At 57.6% G+C, this 16,149-nt stretch overlaps 3 protein-coding genes across 17 annotated transcripts in view; all 3 read right to left on the reverse strand.

Moving 5' to 3' along the window:
* PFKFB4 (6-phosphofructo-2-kinase/fructose-2,6-biphosphatase 4) overlaps positions 1-4,764 on the reverse strand; it is a 47,206-nt gene extending 42,442 nt beyond the window's left edge. For 9 of the 15 annotated variants that reach the window (XR_014823103.1, XR_014823097.1, XR_014823102.1 and 6 more), the window contains exons 1-2: positions 4,687-4,764; positions 3,105-3,240 (exon numbers count right to left, since the gene is read on the reverse strand). Coding sequence is in view for 7 of the 15 variants with exons in the window: in XM_005669517.4 (XP_005669574.1) it covers positions 3,105-3,225 (121 nt within the window). In the remaining 8 variants the exon portion in view is untranslated. Of the gene's footprint in view, positions 1-746; positions 936-3,104; positions 3,241-4,686 lie in introns of those variants that run through there. The other 6 variants (XR_014823098.1, XR_014823101.1, XM_001926168.6 and 3 more) reach the window with 2 other exon arrangements.
* A 1,446-nt stretch (positions 4,765-6,210) lies between these two features.
* Positions 6,211-6,549, reverse strand: UCN2 (urocortin 2). Its single transcript, XM_021070636.2, has one exon. It carries the CDS (start codon positions 6,547-6,549, stop codon positions 6,211-6,213), a length of 339 nt encoding a protein of 112 aa, XP_020926295.2.
* A 1,219-nt stretch (positions 6,550-7,768) lies between these two features.
* Positions 7,769-16,149, reverse strand: part of COL7A1 (collagen type VII alpha 1 chain) — a 32,206-nt gene continuing 23,825 nt past the window's right edge. Inside the window, exons 93-119 of the mRNA XM_013981657.3 lie at positions 15,340-15,375; positions 15,197-15,256; positions 14,945-15,052; positions 14,700-14,771; positions 14,505-14,540; positions 14,259-14,318; positions 14,094-14,138; positions 13,864-13,899; positions 13,720-13,755; positions 13,589-13,645; positions 13,368-13,439; positions 12,746-12,817; positions 12,531-12,566; positions 12,125-12,205; positions 11,840-11,893; positions 11,699-11,752; positions 11,562-11,624; positions 11,047-11,109; positions 10,832-10,948; positions 10,304-10,381; positions 10,154-10,207; positions 9,932-9,980; positions 9,245-9,277; positions 9,010-9,096; positions 8,693-8,782; positions 8,407-8,610; positions 7,769-8,091 (exon numbers count right to left, since the gene is read on the reverse strand). Of these exons, the coding sequence (XP_013837111.1) occupies positions 8,075-8,091; positions 8,407-8,610; positions 8,693-8,782; positions 9,010-9,096; positions 9,245-9,277; positions 9,932-9,980; positions 10,154-10,207; positions 10,304-10,381; positions 10,832-10,948; positions 11,047-11,109; positions 11,562-11,624; positions 11,699-11,752; positions 11,840-11,893; positions 12,125-12,205; positions 12,531-12,566; positions 12,746-12,817; positions 13,368-13,439; positions 13,589-13,645; positions 13,720-13,755; positions 13,864-13,899; positions 14,094-14,138; positions 14,259-14,318; positions 14,505-14,540; positions 14,700-14,771; positions 14,945-15,052; positions 15,197-15,256; positions 15,340-15,375 (1,770 nt within the window). The 3' untranslated portion in view covers positions 7,769-8,074. The remainder of the gene's footprint in view (positions 8,092-8,406; positions 8,611-8,692; positions 8,783-9,009; positions 9,097-9,244; positions 9,278-9,931; positions 9,981-10,153; positions 10,208-10,303; positions 10,382-10,831; positions 10,949-11,046; positions 11,110-11,561; positions 11,625-11,698; positions 11,753-11,839; positions 11,894-12,124; positions 12,206-12,530; positions 12,567-12,745; positions 12,818-13,367; positions 13,440-13,588; positions 13,646-13,719; positions 13,756-13,863; positions 13,900-14,093; positions 14,139-14,258; positions 14,319-14,504; positions 14,541-14,699; positions 14,772-14,944; positions 15,053-15,196; positions 15,257-15,339; positions 15,376-16,149) is intronic.

The raw sequence follows: 16,149 nt of genomic DNA on the forward strand, positions 1-16,149 counted from the left end.
ATTTTTCTTGGTTAAAAAAAAAAAAGTTGCAGACTCATTTAAAGACAAGTAGAAAAATCAATGGAGTGGATTAAACACCTAGGACCCCAAGAAAGGCAAGCCCCTTGACAATTCCATGAATTTCAGCATTTCTCCCAGACGTTCCTACCCTCCAATTTTACCACTCACCCACAACCCCACCTGGATGCTTACACACTCATGGACAAACACAAAGACAGGCTCATAGAACAAAGTGTTCTGTCTATCCTGAACACATCTGCACTTCCCTGCAATTCCTCCCAAAACTGGCTTTCAGGCCCAGAGATGGGTCTTCCCTCCTTTGGGCCTTTGAAAGTTCCGGGCTCAGAGAGGCCAAGAAATTTTCCTAGGATCAACACAGCTCAGTCCTGGGTCTGACCACCCGGCCTAAGCTTTCTGGTCAGCAGCGAAGGCAGGGCCACAGGCTCTGAGTCCTCCCCTGGCCTGAGCCGGTGGGTACAGAGTGATGTGCAAAGGCTCCTGAGCCCTCCCTGAGGTGATGGCGGCCACACCTACCCCCTGCTGAGCAGAGACGCCACATATCTGCCCTCTGCCTCGCGCTCTGCTACACCTGTCCCAGGCCTCCCATCTGTTCCTGCTCCCTTCCCACCAGTTACAGCAGTCTCACCTGTCCCCGGTCCCCCACCTGTTTCCAGTTCCCTCTCCAAGGGAGACCACTACCCATACCTATGCACCACCCTCCCTTTTCCCCATGAACCCCGCCTCACCACCGCGCTGGCAGGCGTGCAGAGCGGGCCGCCCATTGCTGTACGGCATCCAGATCTTCTTCAGGGGGTTCTGGGTCAATTCCCGGGGGGACGCCATCCTGGAGCTGGGATGAGTCGGACTGCGCCGCCGCTACCAACCCAGCAGCCGGGCCACCTCGGGCCACTCGAGGCCCCGCCTCTCAGCCCCTCCCCTCCTGAAGCCACGCTGACGCTGGTCCAACTCCCCACAAGCCCCGCCCCAGAACGAGAAGGCTCCACCCCAACAGAAGAGGGCCTGGTCTTCGACCACGCATGCCCAACTCGCTTCAGAGCTTGTTTTGGACCAAGCTGGCCCGCCCTTTATTATAGGATAGAGGAGGCGCATGCGCAGCTCCGCACAGGTGCCAGGCTTGGATCGTGCAGGCCCCGCCCTGGATGTCAGAGCTCAACACATCCACCACGACCCTGCTAATTTGCATAGGCCTCACCCACGCCCCCGCTCTGGGCTCGCCAGCCTTGCCCCCAGATACCCTTGGCTCCTCTTCCTGTTCTGCGAGATCTCAGGGCCCCCCAGAGAAGGGGTTTGCCTGCGTTGGGGGAAGGCCTGAGTGACCCACAGAGCTTGGTTGGTCAGGACCAGCCTGGCGGCCCCTGCGTAACTCTCATCACCGGCCGGGTTGTCAACTCTGCCGCGCCCCACCTGCATTGAACTCTGACCCTCTTGTCTGCTCGGAACCGGGGCTCTCCGCGGCTCACAAAAGCAACCTGTTCAACCGCACTGAAAAAGGTCCTCTATCTCATGGACAGAAACCCTGGACAAATCTCAAAATTGATCGTGTTTCTCACTTTGCTTTAGATGCTGAGGAGCTCACCTGGAGCACGTGAGCAGGCCCTAGTAACCAAGCTCCCAGGGGACTCAGTGAGCCTGACAATATCTTACTTCTCCTTCCAGGATTTTCCTTTTCTTTTCTTTGCCTTTTTTTTTTTTTTTTTTTTTTTGGCGGCACCAGCGGCATGTAGAAATTCCCAGGCCAGGGATGGAATCAGTACCACAGCAGTGACCCAAGCTGATGCAGTGACAATGCCAGAACCTTAACCTGCTGCACCACGAGGGAAATCCAATATCGATTACACATTAAATCAAAAGTTTACACATTTTTCCTTAAAGGAGCCCCTGCCTCTTCATCAGGAAAATGGAATACACACTGTCATCAATCTTAATTAGATTCCGGTATGGATTAAATGTGTCAGTTTCTGAGAAATCCATTTTAAAGTGTTAAATCAGTGTTTTATCATTGATTGTGCTATTTATCCCCAGCCTGTCTCTAAAAATGTAGCAGAGGTAAGGAGCAAGGGAGAGAGCCAACAATTCAGAGAACACCTGGCTGATTCTCCCTTGTCCCACCTCCTCTGTCTCCTCAACCCTGCCGCTTCTTTGTACAATTTCTGCCCCAGGCCTTGGCCCACACTGCTCCAACCTGGTTCATACTGCCCCCTAGCGATGCCCTCCACCACATTCCCTGGCAGGATCACTGCATCAAGTTCCCTCTGCCTAATGTGTACCCAGCCAGGATCCAGGGCTGCGGCATGGAGAAAAGGCTCCATCCAGTAGGCTATGGGGGGAGCACCTCACCCTCTGCCCTCCTTGCCACACCTCTGCCTCGGGCCAGTTCTCCAAGTGACAGCCCAGTCCTTCAGAGCCTGGAAGGACCCTTAAGATGTCTGATAGAGATGTCTTGCCCACTTCACAGGAAATAAGGTTAAGAATGTCCACCTGCTGGAAGCCCACGCAGACCTTCCCTGGAAGCAGCTCAAGCTGCTTCCCCGGGGAATGCCCTGCCTCAGACAGAGTCAACGACTTCCTCTTTCTTCAGCCTCCTTGGCTGTCCACCCTCCACCTCCCTCTGCCTCATGCCCAGCAGCTGGCACACCCATGGGCAGCTCCTGATGAGCAGGATGCCCCTGGTGGCCTCCCACTCGCTTCCTACTTCTCCAAAGCCAGTCATTCTGTTCCTGACAGCCCTCCTGTCTGTCTCTCGGCCATTGTCAAGGCCATCCTGGGGCCATGCTGGCCTCAGAGACCTTGTCACCACACACCCACACCCTGTTAACCCCCAGCACCAACTGCAAAGGCTACCTCCTCTAACACCCCAGACACCCGCTACCTTCTCAGGCCTGCCATTCTCCTCCTCAACCTCTTGGAATGTTAGTCAAAGGCTAGGGATAAGGAACAGACAGGGCAGGGCGGGAGGCCAGGGCCATGTCTGGGAAGCCATCCCTTCGTCCAGACAGTCTGAGTCTGGCTTCCCAGGAAAAGCAGTGGCTCCACACCTCCCACTCTTCCCCAAACACTCTGACCCTGGAATGACCCAGACATACCTTCCCAAATCTCTGTATCCAGTGAGAGGCCACAAGTCAACAGCAGGAGAATCCTGGGGCCTCTCTTCAAGGCCAGGGTCTGTATCTGCTCTGGGGGCCATCGCCCCTCCCACGGCCCCATTTCCCAGGTAGGAAACTGAGGAAGGGGGAAAGCCGTCACAGAGCTGCTAGCCCACAGGGCAGGATAGACTCAGTTCAACTCCCAGCCTCTCAAAACCTCACCTCCCACACCTTGGACTATAACCACACATCCCACCTCCACACCCGCATTCCTACATGTTTGCTCCATTGAAATGCTCTCCTGGCTTTCTGCTCCCTCAGCGTCGATAGACGTCCACTGGAATAACTGGCCCCTGTGGCTTTTCCCTCCTTGGGGCCATCCCAGAGTGAGCCAGCCCTCCTGACCCAGGGGTGGGAAATGTGCTGGGATGTCAGTGTGTGCCGCTGTGTGAACACATCCTGCTCAGCTCTTCCCTGCTGAGAACACACCTGGCCTGGCCCTGGAGGGCTCCTGTGGTGCCCTCTGCACTGACCACTGGTCCTTTTCCCAGTGTCCTAGGACTAGGGTGGCCAGAGTCCTCAATCCTCAGTCCTCTATGCTCAAACTCTTCCCAGTCCCTGTATCTGCTGGCCCATCCTGGCCAAACCGCCAAACCACCCTTTGCAGCACATAGGCCCAGGGACCTCAGTGCACACCACACAGACCCACACACCAGTGCATGAAAGCACAGTGTGCACACAGCCACGAGTGCACATACACACTAACAAGCCCTACACCCGGGGCCAACTGCGTGAGGCCTGCTGCTCTCTGCTGCCTCCCTTTCCCTTTATTCCCCTCCTCCCCTCTCCCTGTACTGCCACCAGAGGTTGGGGAGTTTCCAGGAGTCCCAGCTTCCTCTGGCCATCTCTAGCCAAGGATCTTCCTGAGTCTCCCTGTGTTCAGAGCTCACACAGGGTGTGAGGTTCCAACTTGGGGGTGACCAAGCAGCCCGTGGACCCTGATCTACGCTTGTTGATTTCAGCCAGACACTGGACACACAGTAGGGGCTCGGGGTGACTCAGGACCAGCCAGGGCCCACAGTAAGGGTTCAGAGAGGTTCATGACTGGAACAGAGCACACAGTAGGTGTTTAGGGCAGCTCAGGACCCACACAAGGCACACAGTAGGTGCTCTAGAAATGCTGGTTTAAGGGCTACAGTCACATCATATAAAAAGCTTCCCAAATGGGCCTCTGGAGCTCCCCAGACTGGCATGACCCCGGAGGGAAGACCTGGACAAACATGACCACTTGGAGGCCAGCAAAGGGCAGAGGAGGAGGCCCCCAGGCAGCTCCAGCTGGCTGGCCCTCTCCCTAGGCTGGAGGAAGAAGCTATTTATAGTCCCCCCACTTGGCCCAGCTCCCTCTCCCCTGTAAGGCAACAGTGTTCCCACTCCTCCATGCCACCAAGAGATTGATACTCCCTCAGAGCACCCCTATTCCTGGAGAGACCCCCAACACTCTCACACCCTTTCTAGCACCACCCTCACACCGCCCGGGTCTTTTCCCAGTCCTCCCACCCTCTCCACCGGGCTCCGAGCCTACCCCGCCTGCTGCTCCTTGACCCGAGTCCTGTCAGGGAGTTGCCTCCTTCCGTGCCTCGGTTCATCCTGCAACTGAACTGGCCTGGGCCACCGCCCCCTGCGGCTTGGAGTCGGGCAGCCCCGCCCCCCAGGCTCCGGAGAGGCAGCCTGCCCGCTGGCCCCGCCTCTCCAACCCCTCCTTGGGCCCCGCCTCCACCCCACCCCCCCGGGCTGCTTACAAACTGAGATCTCGTCAGTGCCCCGGCCAGGCAGCCTCACTTCCGACAGTAGTACCTCTCCAGCCAGAGCCGGGTGTCTGCCCTCTGCTCCAGCTGGAGTTGTCTACACTACCCAGACTATCTGCCCCATCTGCAGGCAAGCCTGTCTGCACTCTCCAGGTCAGTCCCATCTCCAGCCCAGCAATAGAGTTGGGATTGTGAGATCAGCCAAAACCCACCCTTTCCACACCAAGGGACGGGTCAGTGAAATTGGGGTGGGGGGAGTGGGCAGAGGGGCAGCGTAGCCAGCTATGACTCCACCCTTGTGTGTCACTGCCTGGTGATTCTTCTCTCTCCCATTCTCTGGTCTCTGCATTTATTGAGCTCTCTCTGCATGTCAGACTGCATCACTCAGTGCTCACAAGACACCTGGTGGCATTACTATGCTTTACAGAGGAGAAAACCAAGGCTTGGAAAGGTGAGTGTGTTTGCCCATTCGACAAAGAAGGGGCAGTTGGGTCAGGAGTCCCAGCAGCCTGAGCTCCTTCTCCTTTAGCCCTGTGTGTCGGGGTGGAGGCTGGGTATGCAGGGGTGTGGTAAGACAGTGCCTGTCTATGTGTTGAGCATGCTTCATGAAGGTTTGAAGGACAAGCACCTGTTCCTCCCAGCCCCCTCACACGCCCTCACCTTGCTCACACATACACACATATGCTCCCACACACAAAGCAAGGCTGCCACAGCCACAGACCTCACACATACGACCATCAATCCATGCTTAGAGATACCCCTGATGGCCCCACTTGTCTGGAGTGGGTGCTGCCTCATTGGGCACAAAAACATGCTTGTGACCCTCCACCAGCACTTCTCTGTGTGGTGACCAGTGAGGGGCAGGGAAGACCCGCGGGTCTAGTCTTGGGCAAGCTGGTCTCCAATGCAGCCATAGACTCTTGTGTTGAGGTTCTTGAAAGAGATATGTCAGTGACCACAAGTGATGTTGTCCAGATGCTCTGTGACTGTGGAACCCAGATGTGACGAGACCATGTGATAGTAACCTTCCATGATAGTGTCCAGGCTGTCCAGACATACTGTAAGTCTGTGGGGCTCCTAGGAAGGGCAAGGCTCCACTTGGTGACCTGACATGGCAACATCCAGGCTGTCCAGACACACTGCGACTCTGTGAAGCACTTTAGGTGATATGACACCACATGGCAGTGACCCCATGTGGTGGAGTCCAGATGCACCATGCCCAGATATAGTACCATCCAGCTCTGCCGCTCCGGGACTCCCCATCTCGGGTGGCTCCAGCATTGTGAGCCCCTCCCTCAGGCTCAGCGGCGACCGACATGGGCCAGGATGCGGGCGTTGGCAGCAGCCTGCTCCCTCACAGCCCTGGCCCGGGCCTGCTCCAGTAAGATCTGCAGGAGGCCGAGAGGGACATCCAGCGAGAGGGTGATGCGGGAGCCAGGGTGGGGGCCAGGGCTGGGGTGCCCCCAAGTTGCAGAGGGGCCTGTGGTGCTGGCTGATGGGCTCTCTGAGGTCACAGGGCAGGGAGTGACCTGGGGAAAGTTCTGAGGGAGGAGCTGAAAGCCTGGGAGTGGGTTTGCTGGGACAAGCAGGGTCCTGGCCAATGTCAGGATCATCAGCACCAGCAGAGCCCACCTGGTCATCATGTGGTCAGGCTGCGAGGAGAAAACGGACTCAGGGCAGGGGCTCTGGTCAGCTCTGACCAATGGACAGAGACAGATGGCAAATGCAGAGACAGAGAGGCTGCAAGGTAGAGATTAGAGAGGCTAGGGACAGAGAGAGACAGAGACAGAGATGAAGGGACAAGAAGAAAGCCTGAATGAACCAAGAAAACTGAGACAGAGGCACAGAAAGAGTGAGAAAGAAAATAAGACAGATAAAGAGACAGAGAAACCCAGAGAAAGAGAGCCACAAAAGCATGATATGGATTCTTTCTCTTCCTTCTTTTTTTCCTTCCTTCCTTCCTTTCTTTCTTTTTGCCACACCTATGGCATATGGAAGTTCCCAGGGCCAGGGATCAAATGCAAGCTGCAGCTGCAACGTTCACCAAAGCTGTGCCAATGCTGGATCCCTATCCCACTGTGCCACAGTTGGAACTCTTAGACATGGATATATTTTAGAGAGAGAGAGGTGGAGGGAGGAGGAGGAAGAACAAGAAGGAAAAAGGGAGGGCGGGGGAGGGAGAAAGATGGAGTTGAATGAGAGGGAGGCAAGGCAAAATAGAGGGAGACTGGAAGAAAAAAGAGACAGAAACCGCCCGAGAGACAGTGTGATAGAAATAAGGATGCAAAGAGAGAAACACAGAAGGACAAAAGGGGAGCCTGAGGTCTGAGTGAGAAAGCTTGTAACAGATCCAGGACAAAGAAAGGCAGGAATGGGGTTTCTTGAGGTGGAAAAGCAGCCAGAGATCCCAGGACCCCCTCAGATCGAAAGCCCTCCACTGACAAAACCCCAGATCCACTCAACCCCAAAGGCCCTGCCCATCTCCCTGACCCCAGTCCTACCAGTAGCAGCCTCCTCTGGGGTAAGCTGGGGCCAGGCAGTGCTGTGCTGTGGTCTGCCCCTCTGCCCTCTTCAGGGCCCATTTATCTCCCTCAGCCCCTGAGCTGAGAGGGGGGCCTGTCTCCTGGTGGAGGCAGCCCCCTCCTATGATTCATTCCCCCCCGGGGACAAGAAGGACATATCCTCAGTTCCTGCCCTGTCTACTTTCTGGGGACAAGTTGGGGACTGAGGGTCACAGGACAGGGACCAGAGCTGGACAGAGGGACTCTGTACCCACACAAGATGGTGGTGACCTCCCAGGGAAAACCCGCCCCCCCTGCCCCAACACCCCCACCTCCCCAAACAGTCACAACAGCACCCTTTAAAAACAGCAGCTTTAATACCCCCCAGAATCAGCACCATGTCATCACAGGCTTGGGTCAAGGGGCGAGTCAGACGCAGTCACATCTGCTCACTACCCAGCCACCCCCACACTGAGTCATCTGCCAGGGAGGCAGGAGCCACAATGGGGGTTTGTCCAGAGGGGGGAAGGCTAGACCCACGGAACAAGTCACTGAAATAACGGACACGCTCATGCACGCTCACGGGCACACAGGCCTCTAGCACCAAGGGGAGGGACAGCAGGGCCCAATGGAGACACCGACTCCTTCAGCACATCATCTGGCCTCAACTCCGGGCAGCACCTGGTGGGGCAGGTGGGCTTCAGCCATCTGACCTTTCCCAACACGTGGGCCACAGAGAAGCAGAGGGCAAGGGGTCGCTGTGAGAGCTGGGGGCAACACAGGTGTGGGGCTCTGCCCACACAGAGGGATCCCTACGTGAGTCTTTAAGGGAGGGGGACCATACTGGGGACTCCACACAGAGCTGGGCTTCTCCATTCATCTCCTTGGTCTGGAGGACTGTCGCAGGTCCCCCAGTCTGAGGCAACTGCTGACCCAGGATTCTATCCTGTCCGCGATCTGGGTAAGCCCCTAATGGGGTGGGGAGTAGACCCATACCTGTCCCCTGGCTCTGGGCCATCCGGGGTGGGCAGCGGCTCTCACAGGCCTCACGGGTCTCAAAACGGTTGGCATTCCCTCCACAGCCACCATAGACAAAGGGATGACAGGCCACCGTGCCACCTGCCACAGCCCGATGATACCAGCGCAGGGTGTAGGCAGTACAGGAGCCCTCATCCAGTGGAAGTGAGCAGGGATCTGGGGCTAATAGGGGTCAGAGAGGTCAGCAGGGATGGGCTCTGCCTGCCCCTCCCCAAATCCCTCTTGGGCCAGACCCCTGTCTCACCATCGCCATCCCAGGGAGCCTCAGGGTTCTGGTATTCCTCCACGGAGTACTCTGAGTATTCATACTCGTCGTCCTCGGGGGGCACCTGGCCTGCACGCACAGTGGGGTGTGTCGTGAGTGGGGCCACTGCAGAGTTGGGGTCGTGCTGCCCAACCATGGCCCTTGGGGTGGGTGGGCAGCATGGTCTCCTATGTGTGTGTACAACAGTGTCCTCTGCACGTGGACCCCACAGGCATGGCAGGGGCCCCGCACACATAAGCAGCCCCACGTATGTCTTTCCTTCCCCACACGTGCCCCATGGCTCCAGCTGCCCTCACCTTCCTCCTCTGCATGAGAGACACGCAGCACGGGCACGCGGTGGAGCTGGGGGCCAGCAGTGTCTGCAGCGTAACTCGGAAGGGGTCCTGGAGCCAGGAGCAGGGGCACAGGGCCCTGGGGTCAGCATGGTTGCCACCCCAGCAAAGCCCCTGCTGAGAGGACCCAGGTGATGGGCACAGCAGGGCCTGGGCTGAGGAAAGTCCCAGGAGCAGAAAATATGGGAAAACTACTCACGTGATCCAGATGCAATAAACTGACCCTGGCAGGCTGGAAGGGGCAGAGGCAGCAGGGAGAGAGACAGGGACAGAAAGCAGAGGACAAAGATGGAAAGAGGCAGGGGGAGAGACACGCACATGGGGCAGAGCCATAAGGGGGACAGCAGGAAAGATTGACAGACAGGGGAGAGAGGAAGGGAAGCAGAAGCAGAGAAAGAGAAAGAAAGAGAAAGAAAGGAAGGGGAGAAGCAGAGGGCAAGAGAGAGAGGGAGAGACAGGAAGTCAAGAGCGGCCGGGCAGGGAGATGAGCGAAAGCAGCCACAGACAGAGAGGGAAGGAGAAGGAACTTCACTTTGATGCCCCTCAGGGCCATCAGAGACCCCCACCCCCACCCTAGCTCCAGGTCAGGCCCTGAGAACCAGCTCTGCTCACACCTCCACCCCCTCCACACAGAGCATACTGGGCACCCAGGAATATTACGTGTCCCTCCACCTCTGCGTGTGGCTCCACTTGGAGAGGTCCTGGCAGCATGTCTGCCCTGAAGCACCTGGGTCCTTTGTGTAGCCATCTGTCTCTACCCATCTCCTTGACAGCTTGCCCCCCACCCCCACCCCGGAAGTTCTGCAGATGTTGCCTGCCCCTGTCTAGGGGTGCGGGGATGGAGGAGGGATGGGACCCAAGACACTCTGAATTGGGCCCCACTCACCGCAATGCTGACTCATCTCCTGACGCACAAGTCCCCGGATGTCATCCTCCTAAGAGCCCAAGACCACAGGGGTCAGGAAGAAGCCATGGATCACAGAAGGACAAAGGGTACATGATGCAGGGTTAGTGGAGAGACAGTGCTGAGTCAGGGTCCAGGGCCCAGGGGTCATGGTGTTGGGTACAGGAGACAGAGCCCCCACCCAACCCTCCACCCCACACTCACAGTCAGCGCAGCTTCTCCTTTCTCACCACGGGGCCCTGCAGGGCCTGGCCGCCCCTATGGGGTAAAGGATGAGGCCAGGCTGTACCTTTGATCTCAGGGAACCAGAGGTCACCCCAACCTTTGACTCCAAGCCCAGGTATCCCAACTCACCTGCTCCCCTCTTTCTCCAGGGGTTCCAGGGGCCCCAGGGGCCCCCACCACACTCTCTCCAGGGGGACCTCGCTCACCCTGTCAAACATAAGGACCACAGCAGCAAGGTCAGAGGCAGTGGGGGTCAGAAGTAGGACAAGTTGGGATCATAGGTTCAAAAGTTGGGGCAAGGAGGAGTTCCCATCGTGGCTCAGCAGTTAACGAACCCAACTAGCATCCATGAGGACATGGGTTCAATCCCTGGCCTCGCCTAGTAGGTTAAGGATCTGGCGTTGCCGTGAGCTGTGGTGTAGGTCACAGATGTGGCTTGGATCCTGTGTTGCTGTGGCTGTGGTGTAGGCTGGTAGCCACAACTCCAATTGGACCCCTAGCCTGAGAACCTCCACATGCCAGGGTGCATCCCCAAAAAGACAAAAAAAAAAAAAAAGAAGTTGGGGCAAGGCTATTGAGGGATGGGTTGCAGAGGTGAATGAGGTTAGAAGGATTAGGGTGGTTCAGGCGTCAGGATTCAACGTCAGGGCCTCTTACCTTCTGGCCCTGAAGTCCTTCAGGGCCTTTGGGACCAACACTGCCAGGTGGCCCAGGGGGCCCGCTAGAGCCATCACTGCCTCTGGGACCTGGGAAGCCCCCAGTTCCTGGGGGCCCCTGGGAAGAGATAGGACAGGGTCAGTGATCAGAGCATCCAAAGATGGACCTACTTCCAGACAGTGCAATCCCCTCAGTTGACCTGGGTCTCAACTTACCCGTTCCCCTTTCTCACCCTGGTCACCCTTGGGTCCTGGCTGCCCATCAAAGCCTCGGTCACCCTGGGAACAGAAAGAAGCGTGAGAAACCCTCTAGCCTGGCCTCCTTCAGCTCAACCCCCTTGAGCCTCCAGGCCCAATGGCTATAACCTCAAGCACCTGTGACTCTACCAGCCCAGAACCCTCAATCTGCCATGATCCCTGTGACCCCGACCCCACTGTGACACCCTTGCCCTGACTACCTATTTCCCCTGCACTGACACTCCAACCTCCCCAACTGACTTCCATCCACCATAACCGCTTAGCTCTGAGGGCTGTGCTGCTCCACCTCCCATCCCTTAATCCTAAATCCCCACTGTGTCCCCAACCCCCTTGAAACCCCAAGAGCAGGCCCACTTCACCCTTCAATGTCCCAACCTTTCACAAACTTCCCTGACCCAACCCTCCACGACTCTACTGTGCCCTTTCCTGCCCAACCCCAAACTCCCGATATCCACTGTGGGGAGACCCTATACCTTGGGGCCGATCAGGCCCTCCTTTCCAGGGGCTCCTGACGGGCCTGGAATACCTGGCTCCCCCTGGAGAAGAAAAGGCATTAGCTGGGCCCAGGATCACCCATCCACTCCTCATTCTGGGGGTGCCCCACACTCACCAACTCTCCTTTGCGTCCTGCTAGCCCTGGGCGGCCCGGGGGACCAGCTTCTCCCTGCAGGCATCAAGTGGAGGTGTCAGCCTTAGGCTCCAGGACCCGTAGCCCCCTGCATCCCCTCCCAACCCCTCATCACCCCTGTACCTTATCTCCCTTCTCTCCATCGAGGCCACAGGCTCCCTTAACCCCCCGTTCGCCCTGAGGGAAAAAAATAAGTGAAAAAGTGACTTCTGGATACCTCACTCTATAACATCTTGACCCTGAAACCACTCTCCAAACTGGCCTTAGGTACTCCAGCTTCTGACACTCCAACCTTAGACCTAACACCTCAAATTCAACCTTGGCTACCCCAGTATCTGGCCCCAGACACCTCACCCTCCAACATCAGGTCCTCCTGATTAGGGGGAAAAAAAACAGGCCCTTGCCCACCTTGAGGCCCCGGGGACCCATGAAGCCAACATCTCCTTTGTCTCCTCGGACACCAGGGACTCCATCCTTTCCTGGGGATCCCTGGGGGGAGGGAAGGGGTCAATGTGAGGTCAGTGAGGGATCAAAGGAAATCACTCTGGATGTAATGGACAAGGAACACCATGGGGGTGAGAATCATCATTGGGGGTCAGAGTCACTGGAAGGACAGGGACAAGGGTCACCATGGGCAGGGTGTGCCATGTGGGTAGAACCATCATAGGGGTTAATGTGAAGGTAAGGGTCTCTGAGCAACATGAGAGCACTGGTTCACTATAAGGTCAAAGGTCACTACATTGAGATGGGGTCCCTGGGGGAGTGGGGGGTCCCTGGGGGAGTGGGGGTCCCTGTGGGAGCAGGGGCATCTTACCGGGTCACCAGGGATCCCTGCAGCACCAGGCTCGCCCTGTGGGAACACAAATGAGGGAGGGCAGCCCTTCAATGTGACTGTCCCCCAGCTGACCTGTCTGCTGCATGCGCACACACACTGGACCAACAGCAAAGGAGGTGGGAGACCCTCCAAACCTCAGAGGACACCCCTGGGACAGGTATGTGTGATGTGCCCATGCCTGGAGCAGGACTTGCCTTGGGTCCCGTAAGTCCTCGTGGTCCCAGCAACCCAGCTGAGCCCCTGTCACCAGGCTCTCCCTTGGTGCCCTGCAGGAGTAACCAAGAGAGGGATACAATCAGGACCAAACCAGGCAGGAAGCTGGGAGAATGATGGGAACCTGCCAGCTGGAGCAGAGTTGCCAGTGCTGCTCCCCACAGCACACCCAGTGGTGCTCCTTCCAGCCCATGCCCCGGCAGGGTGGAGCTGGGGACTGGGGCGTATGGAGTGGCTCATTTCTCACCGTAGGACCCCCAGATTCCTGCCACTTCCTCTTACCACTGGGCCCCTAAACCTTCCTGGAGTAGCCCTAACACTCAAGGCACCCCCTTCCCATCCCCGCAGGCTTCTCATTGAGCCACAGGCCACAGACTCCCCTTTCTGACCTCACTGCAAGCCCTGGAGGCCCCCCCAGAGGCCCCATCCTCTCAGCCACCCCGACAGAGTTGCTGCAGCCGATGGAACCCCTTCTCCTCTGAGCCACAGAAAGCCCCCCTCCCACCCGCCCTTCCTGTCCTCACAGACCCTCTATAAAGCCCCATAGCCTGAGGGACAGCCCCTCCTGAACCTGTATAGAACACCCCACCCTCTTCCCCATACCTTCTCTCCAGGATCCCCACTGTCCCCCCGAGGTCCTTTGTCACCGTCCAAGCCCCGAGGCCCTCGTTCGCCCTGTGTCAGGGTCAGAAATACAGGGTCAGGGGCTGGAAGTCCCTTACCCTCTGAGGGCTGGAGCTCCCAGATCCCCTGGCCCAGCCCATACAGGAGCCCCTTCCACACTCAAGGGAGACACTGTCTGCACATGGACCAGACCTACTCACCATGTCCCCCTTGGCACCCCGTGGCCCCGGAGGCCCCACAGTCACAGCTGAGTCACCCTGAGTGGACAGTGGGCAGTCAGAAGAGTCAGGAGCACCCTTAGTCCCCTGCCCTCCCCCATGCCCACACTCACCTTGTCACCTTTTAGCCCTGAGCTTCCAGCATCACCCTATCAGGTGAAAGAATGTGTCATCCACAAAGAGAAACCCCAAATCCTGAATTACAGGATCCATCCCCACCAACACTCACCCCAGGGGCTGCTTCCCCACGTCCTTACCTTCTCCCCACGTTCCCCCCGGCCGCCTGGGGGGCCCTGCATGAGAGAAGAAGATGGTGAGCTAAAAGCATTTGGGGGAACTAGTGGGGTGACCGCTCAGGGGGCAGGGGAGGAGTTGGGGAGACAAAGGACCAGAGAGTAGACAAGGAGAACCAGAGGGCTGCAGAAGGCTGCAGAGGGCACAGTCTGGGGACTGTCACCACAGGGGCATTGTCCCTAGGGGGACCCACCATGAGTCCTCGGGGTCCCTCTGGGCCGGGGCGGCCATCTTCACCCTGGATGGTGACATTAGATTCAGTGACTCAGAAGTTAGAAATCAGAGGCAAGAGTTGTGATGAAGGGGGTTCTGCCGTGGCTCCTGCGATGGCCATGGCCAAAGAGCAGGACATACGCACCCGGACACCTGGCTCCCCACGCTCTCCTCGGGCCCCAGGTGGCCCTGCTCCCGGGTCTCCCTGGAGATCAACAGGACAGTGGGGATTAGTGAGGGGCATTGATGGGGGACGGAGGGTCACAGTAGGTCAGGGGAGGTTGGAGGGGGTGACAGGGATCAAGGGAGGTTGGTGGGAGGAACAGAGGTCAGTGGAGGTTGGAAGGGGTGACAGGTACAGGAGAGAGTGGGCAGCACTGTCCCATCTAACCTTGTCTCCTTTGAGTCCAGGGGCCCCAGGTGCTCCCTGTGGGCAGAGTGAGGTGAGGGTGCTGTGCTCCTTAAAGGCACACGCGTACCCAGCCCCGCAGGGTGCAGGTATGCTAGTCCCCAGCACAAGTCCTCACAGGGACAGACTTGAACTCACAGAAGTCAGAGACATGCGGCATTGGGTCCTTCTACTCACCACTGACCCAGCTGGTCCAGGTGGCCCCAAGGGACCTGGGGCTCCTTCTCTCCCTGGGAGCCCTGCCAGACCCTATGGGAAAATTAAGCGAGAAGCAAAGGGTGACTTGGGAACCTTCCTCATCCACTGTTGCCCCCAAGACCAGGAGCCCCCATGACTGGCATGGGCCCTGTTCTTCTCCTGACCTGCTACCAGGTCAGGAAGGAAGTCACCAAGTGCCCACATGCTGCCCCCAGCAACCTTACCCGCTCTCCACTGGGGCCTGGCTGACCCATCTCTCCTCGAAGGCCTGTCTGACCAGGGAATCCGACAATACCAGGAGCACCAGGGGGGCCAGGGGGGCCCAAGTCTCCCTGAAACAGAGAGAACAAAGGGAAGAGTGGCCTCAACAGGACCCTTTCCCAGGTCTAGCCTCAGAATACCCTCTTTCTCCCACCTCCAGGACCCCCTACCCCACCTGCTGCTGCCCCACCACTAGTGATGGGGCATTGACTTACCTTCAGACCTGGAGGACCAAGTGGCCCAGGGGGCCCCTGGGCCCCAACTCCTGGGTCACCCTTCAAGGGAAAGAGGGATCTAATGAGTATCAGGGAGTCTCAGGACCATGACCCTCAGCAGGGACGCTTTAGGGTACACATACCTTGTTACCCTTGAGTCCTGGAGCGCCTTTCTGACCCTAAAAAAAAAAACAAAGTAAACAGTACTTGAGAGAGTAGGGACAGACATGAAGTCCGAGCTCAGGCATGGCCCCAGAACATTCCCTGGGGAGCTCAGAGGTGACCACAGACGCCTGAGGGCACAGTCAGAGGGAAGTTCCGAGGTGACCACAGATTCGCAGCAGTTCAGGTGCGACCACAGACACTTGGGACTGAGGATATGAGGTCTATGGGAGTGTGGACAGGAGCAGGAACACAGACACATCCCATCCTGGGGAGCTTAGATGTGACCGCAGACATGAGTTTGGATACAGGAGAACAGAGAGGGTGGACAAGGGGGCAGCATGAACACATGGCTAAGGAGAGGCCCACAAGAACTCCCATGTGGCTCAGCAGGTTAAGAACCCGGCTAGTATCCATGAGGATGCAGGTTCAATCCCTGGCCCCACTCAGTGAGTTAACGATCCAGTGTTGCCACAAGCTGCAGCATAGGTCACAGATGCGCCTCAGATCTAGTGTTGCTGTGGCTGAGGGGTGGGCCATCAGTTGAAGCTCCAATTTGACCCCTGGCCTGGGAACTTTCATATGCCGCATGTGTGGCCCTAAAATGAAAAAAAAAAAAAGGACTCCCACGGGTCCAGACACCTAGGAGATCAAACAGGAGCATGTGCCCTCAGACAGTGAGGAATAGCAGACTGAAGACAGGAACGTGGAAGCCGGGAGGCGTGACCCCCAAGTGCTCCCAGAACAGGATCCTGAACGCAGGAACTCGGGTTCAGACGTGCCCAGCCCCA

The sequence above is a fragment of the Sus scrofa genome, chromosome 13 (assembly GCF_054392235.1).
Source record: "Sus scrofa isolate SSC_HxYL_T2T_F1_AM1 chromosome 13, Sscrofa_HxYL_maternal_Yorkshire_Landrace_v2.0, whole genome shotgun sequence".
Classification (NCBI taxonomy): Eukaryota; Metazoa; Chordata; class Mammalia; order Artiodactyla; family Suidae; genus Sus; species Sus scrofa.